This window comes from Nyctibius grandis, chromosome 5 (genome assembly GCF_013368605.1).
Source record: "Nyctibius grandis isolate bNycGra1 chromosome 5, bNycGra1.pri, whole genome shotgun sequence".
Lineage (NCBI taxonomy): Eukaryota > Metazoa > Chordata > Aves > Nyctibiiformes > Nyctibiidae > Nyctibius > Nyctibius grandis.
In genome coordinates this window covers 46,242,039-46,255,993 of record NC_090662.1, presented here as the reverse complement: position 1 = coordinate 46,255,993, position 13,955 = coordinate 46,242,039, and the positions used below count along the sequence as shown (strand labels likewise).

The 13,955-nt window shown below is 38.2% G+C and overlaps 1 protein-coding gene across 1 annotated transcript in view; it reads right to left on the bottom strand.

Moving 5' to 3' along the window:
* The window catches only part of NAV3 (neuron navigator 3), a 269,185-nt gene that overhangs the window by 136,208 nt on the left and 119,022 nt on the right, over positions 1–13,955 (bottom strand). Inside the window, 3 exon segments of the mRNA XM_068400337.1 lie at positions 932–1,961; positions 8,647–8,786; positions 11,475–11,543. Of these exon segments, the coding sequence (XP_068256438.1) occupies positions 932–1,961; positions 8,647–8,786; positions 11,475–11,543 (1,239 nt within the window).

The window sequence follows — 13,955 nt, the reverse complement described above, 5'->3', positions numbered from 1 at the left end:
TCTTTAATCTTTAGCCAAGACTATCTATACTACTACTCACTAACAAAAAATGCCAGTATATTTTGCTTAATAATGTATTTGTCATTTTATCAGATGTTAAATTTACTCACAACTGTGTCTAAGCCCTCCAACAGCTGACATCTGAAATCATTACTCAAACCAGCCTGCCAGTCTTTCTACACTTACTCTGTCTTCTGAGCTGTACAACAACAAAATCTCCCAGTTTATCTTCAGTTGCTCTATCATGTAGCAAAATAAATTCAGACAAAGGTTGATACATTTAACTGTTTATTCCTCTACTCCAGAGCCTTGGCCTTCAGAAGACTTTGTATTACCTGTAAAAATTAACTCCATGGAGTTAATCAATACCTAGTCCATGTATAAAACTAAACAGAAAAAGGACCTGCAAACAGCAGCCTTTTCTCTCTACCCCAAATGTTTTGTATGGTTTTTCCTCTACTATCCTACTAGTACTGTTACATATTCTGAAACCATCAGCAGTTTATTTTAGGATTTTTTAAAAGAACAGTGTATTTTAAGCAAATATTATTGAATATCAGCAAATAAATGTTGAGGTTCTTAAATTGCAAACAAGAATATTCTCACTAGAAACCTGACTCAGCCATGACCTTTCAAAAGCAGCACAGGGAATGTACCATGCGATTTGTACTTCTAATCAAAACGTCCTGAATTTTAAATGGCAAATAGTTGCAGTGGATTGCTTTTGTACAAGGTAGACACTCAGAGTCCTTGGAAGAAATTGTTCATACAGTAACATTAATTAAAAAATAATATTAGGAAAACGTGTGTGTGATGCTGCGTCAGAAACTGAGAGATAAGAAACATAACAGTGTGATTGACCATTGCTCTATCCGTTTTAGCTCTCTTTCCTAAATAGCAGCACAAAACCAATTTTCCTCCGTGACCTTACCTATAAATGAAAGGAGCTACTGTGGCAGTGTTGGGGTGGCTGTATTGCTGTTGCTGAGGAAGCTGGACGACACCAGTGCCTTGGCCACTGCTTGCAGCCATTGAGGCTGACAGGGCCGCAGAGGACCCCGGGGTGAGAGCTGCACTTGGTTCTTTGCCTTCAGAAGAAGCAAGAGCAGAGGAAGGAGAAGACTTCTCACTAAGTTGAGATTTTGGTGTTGGTTGGGACTGGTTTGCTTTTGTAGTCCTCAGTTTTTCAACCTCTTTACTTCCTGTGCATGCGGATGAAGCACTCTGCTTTGCTGTTGGCACCTTTGATCCAGGTTTTGGGATCCCACTAGAAGATGGTATTAAACTTTCCTTCTTGGCTGCTGTCGTCTTGCCTCCCTTTGGGATTAAGCTTGCAATTTTTGAGCTCTTCTTTGTAGATGTTTCAGTGACCTGCTCCTTCTCTTCCTTGACTGTTTTCTCAGTGCAAACTTTGTTTTTGTCCCTGTTCTTTTCCTCTTTGTCCTTTGGCTGTAGCAAAGACTTTTTATTGCTGAGATTTTTGCTTCCAGCTTTTGGAGGCGTTAACTTCGGTGATACTTTAGGACTGCTACTTGTGGAGCCGCCGCTGTTCACCCCACTGCTTAAGACATCCATTTCACCACACTCTGAAAAGGTATCATCCTCTCTCCCACTGTCACTGGGTCCTGAGCTCAGTGACAAAGGAGGTCTCAGAGCAGTCCTAGCATTAACCAGCTTGAATTTTTCCAGCATAGATTTTTGTCCAGATGAAGAGGGCTTCATGCCTTCAGAAGGGGGTGGCTTGAGCCTGTCTGAAGATGGAGTAGGGGAGGTTGCGGGACTAGGCTGCTTCACGGACAGCATGGTAGAGGTCGCGCTGTGTTTGACATTCATGGATTTGCTGCGCCAAGGCTTGCTGGCACTTGGAGAGGGTATGGCAGAGACCTGCTGCTGCCCAGTGCTGGTGGGATGCTGCACATTTCCATTCATGCCTGCAGATGGGTTAGGGCCTTTTGGTGAATCTGCTTAAAAAACAGAAAGAACCATAATGGTACAGTCATCCTCCTGTCTCCTGCTTGAAGGTGATACTATACCCCTCTGGTTTTAAAACTACATTACATGTGATTTATAATAAACATAATTTACATGTTCATGGAACATGAAAGATAATAATCAAAAATGCCTTCCCTGCCCCACCCCCCCCCAGTCACAGTGTTGTGCAACACTGTTATGAGCCTTGGAAACACCTTCCTTGTAACCATTTCATTATGCAAATTAAACCTTCCAATATAAAGATATTATCTTTAACAAGTCATAAAGAAATGCTTCCAATCAGTTGTTAATAATAAAACATTGAGACATGGAAGAAGAAAGAATGCTACAATATTGGAAGAAAAAGAAAACCAGAGAAAGATGTTTTTGATGTTTAGTGAAAGCAAAATACATGCTAGAAAGCTGAGGTTTTGGGTAGGGGGGAGAGGAATGAGTAATACTGAAATTAAATGGATACAATCAATATTCATAAATGCAAAAAAAAGGCTGGTCACCATATTTTTTAATGTTTTTAAGTACAGTTAACAACCTTTAGTAGCTGACTTCAGGAACTTATTCCAATGCACTTTCATAGGCAGAAAAAAAAATTCAACAGTTTCACCTGTGTCAGTACTTTAAAATTACAGAGATATATCATCCTAGTGATACAGTAATGGTAGCTGTTTTGGGCCTCTAAGCTCAGGTAGGCACAGAAGGCTCGTTTACGTGTCTCTGGTACTGTCACTCCATTTACATCATCCAGGAACTTCAGCAAATCTTCAGAATGAGTAAGAACAAGACTCTTTCTGCAATAATCAAACTATGCTAATTGACAACCATGATTTTTAAAAAGTCATCTAGCCTTATTAAGCAAAACAGAGCGATGCACAAAAGGGTTAAGTTCTGCTGTATGAAGCTCAGATTTCCAAGACATATCTGAGAATCTAAACACTATCACTCTGGAGCACCAGAGAAATGAAGTGGTAATGGCAATCAAATATGTGGTACATAGCTATTTCAGCAGATGACATATTTTCTCTCAGTGTATCTATCTTGCCATTCAGTCTCAGGACTACCAGTGAACTAGGCATAAGTCTGCCTGTAGTATATCAAATTCAGCACTACAAGCAAGTCTATGAAACATGCAATGCAAATAGAGTTCATGGAATGGCAAAAAAAAAAAAAAGAGTGCTTGATTTGTTACTTACACACATGAAGCCAAAGTCATGCCTTGAGGCTACTCTGTCTGAATAATATAGTAGATGAGGACACTGAAGACATTTGTCCTTTCAACACAGAGTTTGAATTTATGCATAATTTTCATTTTTGCAGTCTCAGCCCTAAGGCACTAGTATGGATTAGACTACCCACCTGGAAGTCTGAAGGCCACTAATACATATAGGAAAGGGATGATTTTGAGGATCCTGAAAGGGAAGCTGTTTTTTCTTTAGCAAAAAGAATGCAAACATAGCAAAATCTACTTCTCTAAATAGCATGTAAGAAGTTCTAGTTTAAAAATTAAAAAAAAAATCTGAACAAAAGTAACACAAAAGAAATGTAACAGCCTTCACTTGCTTAACGCTATTAACAAATGTACTTTGGTAGGCCAGCCACTTCCACCTTCAATAGATGCTGTATAATTCCATCTGCCAGGAGTTTTTCTTGTGCTCCTCAGCCTAATATGCAAACCCCACAATGCTAAATGAGCTCAGGTCACCTTCACAGAAGGTTTCAAGCAGCTGTGCTGTGGCCAGTTACTAGGCAAGAAAACGTTAACTGGGAAGGGTTGCCTCAGAGCATTTTTCTGGGCAGGTGAGATTATGGCTTGTTCCCCAGCTCCAGGTAGTACCATGCACATGGAGCAGCTTTGGTGGGCAGCTGCAGAGCTCATCCCGCCCTTGCGACCAAGGCAGGAATTGCGGCTGGGCCCCTGCTATTTTCTGGTGAGCCTCAGATCCTGGAAGAGAGCCTAGGGCTAACAACAGCTGTTGGAAATTACTGCAGCCCTCAGGCTTCCTTAATTTATACCAGGGATCAGCCCTGTGGCTGATAGCCCAGGACTGGGTGTGCACAAGCATATTCTTGCACACATCTTGCCTTGCACTAAGCTTGCCTTAATTGCACAGGAGGATTGGGGTCTTTAGCTATCCCAAGAGTTTTGCAGAACAATTCACAGTAAGAATATGCAAAGCTAATGCAGAATACATGTAACAATCTCTGAACAGCAGGATGCCACTACACTCTGTTGTATTAATTCTCTTACATTTGTATGGCTTCAGGCTATTAGTTTCACTTAAAAAAAAAAAAAAAGTGTTCTGATTAAAAAGAAGAATGTATGCCTTGCCATATTTCCTGCTATATAATGTTAAACTCATTGGGGTAAAAATTGTAACAAGAAGAGTATTTACTGTTTGGTCAAGAGCTTGTTCTGCTATATAAATAGTGAAAAAACACAGGTTCCTGGAACCACTGCTACTTATTTGATCCCTATGTCACAAACCATAAACAGCACGCTCTCAAGAAATATTGAGAGTCTGTCTGTGTGTTTAAAAATGTGGAATAAAAAGATTGATTCCCCTCCCACCAGCCCAAATGCATTTCTTGAAGCTGAACATTGTTCACTGCTTTCTGCATGTTCAGTTGGGACTTAGCTTTACCTGTTCATCATACAAGATCTGTCCCCACCTTGTGGTGATTTTCCTAGAGAGTGAATCCAGCCTGTGACAATGATTTCATATTTTTATAAACTAAATTTTACAAGAAGACAGCCTCCTCTCTAGGGCCTAATCCCCTTATTGCTGAAATGCATAATCAGCTTGGGGGTGAAAACAATTTTGCATTCTGCTTGACAGCTCTGTGCTTCAGAGTTCAGCCCAACCTGCACTGGGAAAGCAAAGCAGCAACACCCCTGGGCGTTCAGTGCAAAAACAGGAATTTCTACCAGAACCTAGCAAAACCATGACAACCGAATGGACATTTTCAGGTCCACTTTTCATAGGCTGTCACACAAATAAAGGACACATGAGGGGTTAAACTTGAGCCCAATATATAATCATCCTCCTCTGTCTTCTCGCCTGTGACCTTTGCTGTGTTCTGTGCTCTTGGAGAAGACAGGATCTCTGTGACAACAGCTCCCCTGTTGCAGCACAATTAGGTACTGCTAATCTAGATATTCTATAGCAGGCAAGTGCCCAGACTAGAGTATCCAATTTTAGTCCCTCACAATAAAAATGTTAGTAGAAAACGGAAGAGCTGCAAGGGACTGCTATAAGGATGTTTGGAGGAATGGGAGGTCTATCTGGTGAGATTGAAAGAATTCAGCTCATTCAAATGTCCTTTTCCAGCTGTCCACTAGAAACTAGCTAACCCTTATCAGCACAGGAGGAGAACACTACCAGGGACAACTGGTGAAATACTGGCACCAGAAGAAATGTAAACAAATTATCTATAGATGTCCATACTGGCCACAGATGAACGATGATTTGCATCATCAGACAATGGAGTTCCAGGACAGAGTTTCTCAGAGTTGGTATGGGCAAAATAACCAAATACTGTTGAAATCAAGTCTGGACAATACACAAACACCATTTTATATTATTAAAGTATATTGAAAAGCAGGCAATTAAACTCCATGACATAGAGACCCTTATCAGTGTTCAAATACAGTGTTTCTAAGCTCTAAAGTGTAAATATTTGTTTTTAAAATTTGACTTGAATTAGAACATTATTTCTTTGCTGGACTCAAAATGCCCTGGGTATCCACCTTATTAGCAATGTCAATAATTACTTTATTCAGGTAGTTTCATCTTCATAGTTTTATTTTTGTCTTTATTTTATTAAGTCAGAAGCAGATAGATGTGACATGACCTGGAAAACAGATGTGTTCTTTGAAACCCATCCATAAATTGCAAAGTCCAGAAAAAAAAAAAAAAGATCAGCTCCCTAAAGCTCCACCGATGAATTTCAGTTCATGGCATGTTTATCGTTTTGACGCATTTTTTGTTCCTGACTTAACCACAGTTAAGATACAGTTACCTGTGGCATAGCAATGGGTTGGGTCTGTGGGTGAAAACTGGACTGTACTCAATAAAGAGCAAACCTGCATTTCCTCAGGGAAGCTAGGTTTCTTACTGTGTGAACTACTCCCTAAGCAACATTCAAAGGAGATAGCATTAATGACATACTAAATAATGAAATACTAAATAAAAGGCCCATATTGCATCTTATTTTGGATCACCTTCAGGTCTCCTTTAACTCTGTGACTACGTATCGATTCCCACTCTAACTGAGTTGGAAACTGTGTTATGCAGGAATGGATTTCAAGTATTACATATAACTGGATTAAAAAAAAAAGAACCAAACCTTATGTTGTATATCTTTTCTGAAGTCTCCTTATAGCACATACATGAAGGTGTACAGCAGAGAAAAAGGTGGTCTGCCCTTGAAGAGGTCTGGAGGTCCCAACCTCTAATGACTAGTTACCTAGCGCAAGTTGTCTCTTTTTCCGCTTCAGTTAATGCAGCACTAATGCAGAACTACAAGCTATTTACTATATGATCTATGTCTCAGAAATTAGAGTGTATGGACTGTACATCCATTCAATGGAAGCTGTTAAAGTTATCTTGCTCAAAGCATCTGCATCAGAAGCAAAATTTGAAATATAAGGTTTATTATGTGTGCCACACTGTAAGGAAAAATCAGTTTTTCAATGTTAGTGACACTTTTTTTTTTTTTTAAAAAGAGGTGTTTGTTGTTATTACTATTACTATTGTGAGGGTTGAAGTTTGTTTCTAAGTAAATTATTCAAAAAACCTCAGGTCACAGAACATCCTCAAATACTTTAAATAAATATCAAAAATTAGCCACTATAATAATTAAATTTAAAATATAGCATAGTTCAGTTGTTTTACTCTTTAGGTAAAGAAGTAGCATGGTGAATTCAAATACAGGTTCTCATGTGTTCTTTTAGGGTATTATAAAAAATATCACTTTACTATCCTTGCAGTCCCAGCAGTCATTTTATCCAGTTTATTTTTCTCTAACTTCTGCTTTATACTCTAAACCAAACTTGTATTTGGTTTATATTCTCATGTAAAATCAATGCTCTTCCATCCATTCTTCTGTCTTGAAAGAAAGAAAAAAGAGCAGACAGAAACATCTCAAATATAGTACTCTCTAGTTATGTGACATTATATTTTCTATATCCTGTAAAATGAATTGAATGATTATACACAAAAAAAGCCGCTCCTTATACTCTTGCAAGTGATGACTTCACTAAAAATCTCATCAAGGTTCTCATTCTCTGCTGTAAAGAAATCGGAAAGTAAAGAAATCCATCATGCAAAAAGCCACATAAATGTGCAATACAATGCAAACCTTAGCAGCCAAAAGACAGTTTCCAAGTAACCGGCTAAGAATATTAATATCTACCAGCATGTCTCACCTTGAATCATTTCACTCTCACATATTTCAGTAGCAAACTTATGTCAATATTATGAGGCGATTCTAAAACCTAAACTGCTGTACATACCTTCACTCAAGCAGACACATCTCCTACTTCATAACTTCTCTATCATATTTCTGAACTATACAGTGTCCGCTCAGTCTTCACTCTGATCTCTTTCTAGTTTTAGTCTGGATGTCTTACCATAAACAAGTTCTTGATAAAATAAATCCCACTATAGAACTATCTAAAACATTCAACTCGGATAGTAAAAATAAAGAAATAACTATTGAAAGGATGGTTTTATATCCTTCGATACAGCTAGGGGCAAAGTGTGTTCATCAGAATTCAGTAAAAAAAATCTGGATAGTTGCCTGTTGCTTGGATGAAGAACATTCACTGCATACTTGTTCCTCCCACAGACCCCAAGGATGCAAATGGGTACTATGTATATTGTATCATTTTCAACTGTATTCTAACCCAGAGATATGAATAAAATGCTGTTCATTACACAAAGGGAGAAAGAAGAGGGGGAAGGGGCTGGATTAGTTACACAACTCAGAAAGCTGAATTTTTACATTACCCTTTCTGAGATAAAGCCTGAAGAGGCACATTTTCCAGGAAAACAGTGTCAGGGTGGGAGAAACGGAAGGACCCAGGGAACTCAGTTTGTTTCCATAGTGGAAGCTGGTATTTAAAGGAGGCAACAAAACATGAACATTGAATTCAAATCCCTGCAAAATTTCATTACATTTGACTTAATTTCCAATCCTCTACTCAGACTTATACGTACACTAGGTAAGGTTCTGAAGGAATAGACACATGTAATATTCTGATGCAAATATAATATTCTGATTCTTCTCCATTAGAGGCTAAGATGCAAAGTCCCCTGGAAATCATGGCAATCTTCCTTTGGGTATGAGTAAACTTGAATATGGACGAAGATTATAGGCATCCGATACGGATTCATTTTTACTTCAGAAAAATCACCCAGTGATATTTCTGTCAAAGAGGGGTAAAATATAATTATAACATCTTGAAAGTTTTCAGTTCTGAACTTTAATTCCAACTCAACCACAAGTCCTAATTCAGAGCCCTAACTCCATAGGTCTTCCTTACCAAGTCTAAATATTACATTCACTTCTTTGACCTTTGTGGATGGGTTCTTTTGGTGATTTTTTTTTCCTCTAGTATGTTGTGTAGGGTAAGCTTAGTAACTTTTAATCACTTACCTTTTTCATTTCCATTTGCATATTGTGGAGGCTTGTTTTTGTCAATGCTGTTAAAGCTCTGGCTTCTCCGATTTAAATTAGAAGCTCCCTGGACTTTGGTACTGCTGCCTGCAGCTGGCACCCTTGAGGGTCCTGGAAGCCTGGAATGGTATAATCAGAAATCAGTTCATTTTATGTAATGCAACATATAGAGGAGGCAGTATGCAAATATCAGACCAGAATTTAAAACCAACAACCGAAAACAATGATTTCGGGTAAGCAACAATCAACAGGAGGATTCGCATTAGTTAGACTCCACAAATGAAAATAAAAGCTTATCCTTACGCACACAAGAGGGAAAAAGATGCTTACTAGAGTCACAAGACATGTAAGAAGATGCTTTGCATTTGCCATTAACATTGCTAAAACAGATTCACCCTAGCAAACCATTGAAGTGCAATATTAATTTTTATTTAAATCTGCCACTTTTGAAGAGGAAATGTTACAGAAATTTATTAGAAAGCACATCAATAAATAGTTGAGAAATATTTCGTATCTCTTACTCTAGTAAATGTTTCACAGCTGTGTTTACATAAAAGCTGACTTTTTAGTTATCTTTGGTTATTTTTCAGAGGGTTATTGGCTAAAGCACTTCCACCTTACTATTTTAAATGAAAAATATTGAAAATACATGTTTAGCTGGATGCTACAAATGCATGTATACCTGTTAGATAGAGGTATGTAATGCAGACTATACAGTTCACTTGTTAGTATTTGCTGCCACCATCTGAACCTTAGTGTGTGGCTATGCTAAGGAAAAATCTGTAGAGTCTGTTGTCCCTGGCATGTGTAAGCCTGTATCCTTTTTCTGTCTGAATCTGTTCTCTGATGTAGGATTCTTTAATACATGTTTATTTCAAATTTTCTGCAGCATCTTTGTGGGCACCAGCACTCCTTTCCAGTTTTATTATCTGATAGACAAAATTAAATGCTCGAATCAGCAAGAGGCTTTTGCCGTAGAAGAATATCTCTCTTCTGTTTCTCACTTAATGGAATGATATGATGATTTTAACAGTGGCAATACAAATTACACCAGAGTTATTAAATCCTGTTAGTTTCACTGTATTATGAAAGAGCAGCATCAGAAGGGAGAAAAAAAAATCACATTACAAAGAATTATAAAATGTTAGATTTCTTCCAAACTTTTTTTTAATATACTGGTATAACAGAAATGTTAAAATAATTTTATTTTCATTCGCGAACATATGTAAACAGCTCCATGTTCTCTTCCTTTACCAGTTTAAGCCTCAGAGAGCTAATCCACTAGTTATTTTTATGGCTCATTCTGGTCACCAGCCTGCCCTGCTAGCCTCTGTGCCGAGCCCAGAGCAGACTGTCTCTGCTCTGCAGCTGTACGCATGCTAACCTTTACCGTGACCCATGAATTCGAGTGATCTTCTGTTCCCTGAAGAATGCACTAAAACAAACTTAAAAATCCATTTGCTCTTTCTCATTACCCTAATTTGACAGGCAGTAAGAGCCCTGAGATCATTTGTCAAAGGTAATGAAAAAAAGCAATGAGAAGGCATGTGCAACACTGGCAACTCATCTGTTCTGTTAAAATATAAAATAGTTCTGCATATATTCTGCATGCCAGAATTCGAGAACTTGCCACAGTAAGCACATTATACATGAGGTCATTTGCTCTACACACTTTCCAGTTTACCTCATTTGCTGTCTTTTTTAATTGAATTCAGGTTTAAAATTACTCTTGCAGAATCTTGTTAAGCAGCTAAGGAAATGCAAAGAGGAGAATAACGAATAAGGGACAAGTCACATACCTTTGAACAGGCTTCGGAAACACTGCCACAGATTTAGAGTATTAGACAATAAGACTGTTAACCCCGACATGTTGAATGTGGACAAGACAGGAGCATCAGCAATAAGGAAAACTGAAGACCTAGAAATGCAGGTGCAAAGCAACCGGACCGTGGTATAGCTCATTCCAAGCTATCACCAGCAACTCAAATTGTGTTAGTGCGCTATACTGCAAAATGCAATCTTTATTGTAGATTATGCAATTTAGAGTTCATTGTTCTCACCAATGAACTGCACAGCAAAGGTATAATTAATGAACACATTAATTATCCCCCACCAAAAAAAAAAAAAAAAAAAAAAGCTAGAAACAAGATTAAGCTTTAGACCTCAGTTTCTTTCTTCTGCAATCTGGCTTGTAGATTTTAGTGCTCATGGAAGTAATAAACTGAAACTACTGATGAAATCTGAAACAGGTCAGCTTCTACACACAGCTCTGTCAAATTCACTGCCAAAACAAAGCATCTTGTTAGTGGGGACTGTGCGCAGGCTACTCTTGATGGAGCAGAAGTCTTGAAAGTTGTTCTTTTTTCCTGCTCTGTTTTGCTTCTGCAAAACTTAGCTCTGTGAACTCAGCTCTGTGAACTCAACTTCTCAGGTGGATTTGTGATGCACGCAAGACATCTAGTGGGTATTGGGATGGACTCCTAAGCTGCTTTTCATTCATGACTAAAGTAAGGATTTGAGCCAGAGAGTCGAGAGCACTAAAATCACCAACTGGTCCTTCACATCCAATATTTTACATGCAGGATACAAAGATGCAGAATACGTAACAACCAGAAAGATTACTAATATACAGTACAAATCAGCTCCCTCCAGTCCATACAAGGCTTTCCCATGGCAAAGCTCATTGTTGCGCGTAACATAAATATACATTGTATAATGTCTGCTTATGTCCAAAGGACAAAATATCAATGGGCATATACTTGCTTGAGTATCACTAACAAGCAATAAATTAGAGATATTTAACTGACCTAGAAGTCTTTTTTTGACTGGTTGCAATTCCACTGTGATTAGACTGAGTTGCATATCTGGCTGTGAGACTGTATGAGAAGAAACAGAGAAATTGAATTAAAGAATTTCTTTGAACATGTATAGAAAGAACACACTTACCAGCAAACTATGAGTTAATGAATGCAAATTGAACACAGATAGAAAACACAAATTAACTGGCAAAAATATGAGATAATGCAAACATACAGATTTTTATGAGAGATGCAATGCACAGATTATGAAATAATGGATACTGTTATAACTTGTCTCATTTGCTAGAAATTATCTTAGGAATAGGCAATGAGGGCAAATTTCCAGTGACTGAATTACTGAAGTCTAGCTCAATTCATACAGAGTGCACCTCAAAACTTTGTGCCTTTTTTTTTTTCCACCCGCAGAAAGTACTAAGCACAAATATACAGCTACTAGTTTCTCCAGCAACCTGACTGGGTTCACAGTCTGGCAGTTAGGAACGATTTTGCTATACCAGATCCAACGTGGACTCAGAAAAATTCCCACTAAAGAAAGGTGGCCCTCCTGACAGTAGAGCTATACAGAAGAAGCATCCCATCATAATTTTCATTACTGTTAGAGCAGTACAGGTCACGTATGTGATGTATTACCCAGGCAATGAATCCTAGGCTTCATTAGGAAAGCCCTGACAGGTGCTTAGACTCACTGTTAAATTCCATAGGAAAATGGACCTTTGTCTATTAAGGCATCCGAGTGGTGTTTCTGCAACAGAAGATATGCTGTGCTACAGGGCTAAGAGCTACAGGGCTTTGGAACCTTCAGAGCGGTTCCAAAGAATGTTTACCAATATGGTGATAGGCGCTTTATATATGCAAATATAAATATATATATAAAAACACCCGACAATGTGTCATTACTAAACAGCAAATTTATTCCTCTATTGTCTTAGACATTTGCATAGGGGGTATGTCAAAGGTACAGCCAAGGTAAGGCCTCCTGATGGGTAATTTCACTTACTATGAACAGGTGCATCCTTTGGGATCCACACAGCCTAAGGCTATAGACAGGTGCCTAAGCCAGGTGCAATCACAACATCAAATTCCTTGCATTATTAAGGAAGTGACAGAGAACTGAGTAAACAGAAACTCTTACAGTCACAGATTGCTTTTGTCTCTTACAGTTCTGCATCTTCCAGCAATTCTTGAGTGGCAACAGAAATCACAGTGCTCTAGTCCGGCTTTATAGACTGGTAGCACTTAGAAGAAACACCTGGTCTTGTTGAGTCTACCAGAAAAGTGTTAAGCGATTACTACCAGTCCACTGAAGCAGATAGATAGCCTGAGTATAAAGTGGATGGGAGAAGCCCTCAAGGGAGAAAGGTCTCCCCATACTGGCACAGCAGTCCTGAAGAGGCACAAGGGGAAGGCACAAATCAAGGGACAACATCAGAGTTGAATGGGATGCATGATTATTGTTACTTTACCAAATTAAACCCCAATAAAGGGTTCAGCATTGCCTCTACGCCAATGACACATGGCACATGTACACACAATGAATATAAAAAAAAGGAGAGTACTTCAATCTCAATAGAGCAAAAAGGAATCATTCAATATATAGGGGAAGCAGCATTCAATTCTCTGACATATATCTTCACAGTAATGCTGACAAAGTGCTTTTTTATATGACCATAAATTCTGTGGGAATTATAATAAAATATAATAGTATTGTAATAATTACAGTTTATGCATTTTTATCTATCTAGTCACTAGTATATTAAATTATGTTTCACTTACAGCTATCTTTCTTAATAATGTCTGGACTTATGATGCAAATGTGACATAGGATATTTTGCTGAAGTTGTTAAATTTGTGCCTGGCATAATAGCCCATCTTTTGATAAGATCTTCCACTGGTGTTTTTTAGAATGTATTTAAAATGAAGAAATGTAGAAATGGTTAGCTGGTTATCTGCATTGACTAAGCTAACAAGTTTGTGAGAAAAATGATATGTCAAATAAAACCTTATTGCATTTATGTTGTAAAAGGTAAAATGATATACAGTACAATCAACACGGACAGTGAGCTGGGAAAGTAGAGTGAACAGGATGCACTGCCATAGCATATCATAGCTTTTCTACCTCAAACACCACAATTCCAATGTAACTGGAGAGATCAAATAACTTAATCTCAGTGATGTTGCCGAGTTGTCGATAAGCTAGCCCACAGACAGACGCCACCTTTTTTTTTTTCTTTTTAATAGCAATAAATACATGAAGCACTTATCTGGAAATGCTTGCTGGAATGCTTTCCTTCCATGCCTGTTACCTGGGACTTGATCCACTAGCAAATTCATGAAGTGTCAGCTTATAGGCTGCTTTCTAACTTTCCAGACTGGCTTGAAAGGCATTGATAGATGTGTCAATGTCAGTAAAGCATCACTTCCACTGTGACTGGGTAAATTTGTTTTCCAAAGTAATGTGACAAATGAAAG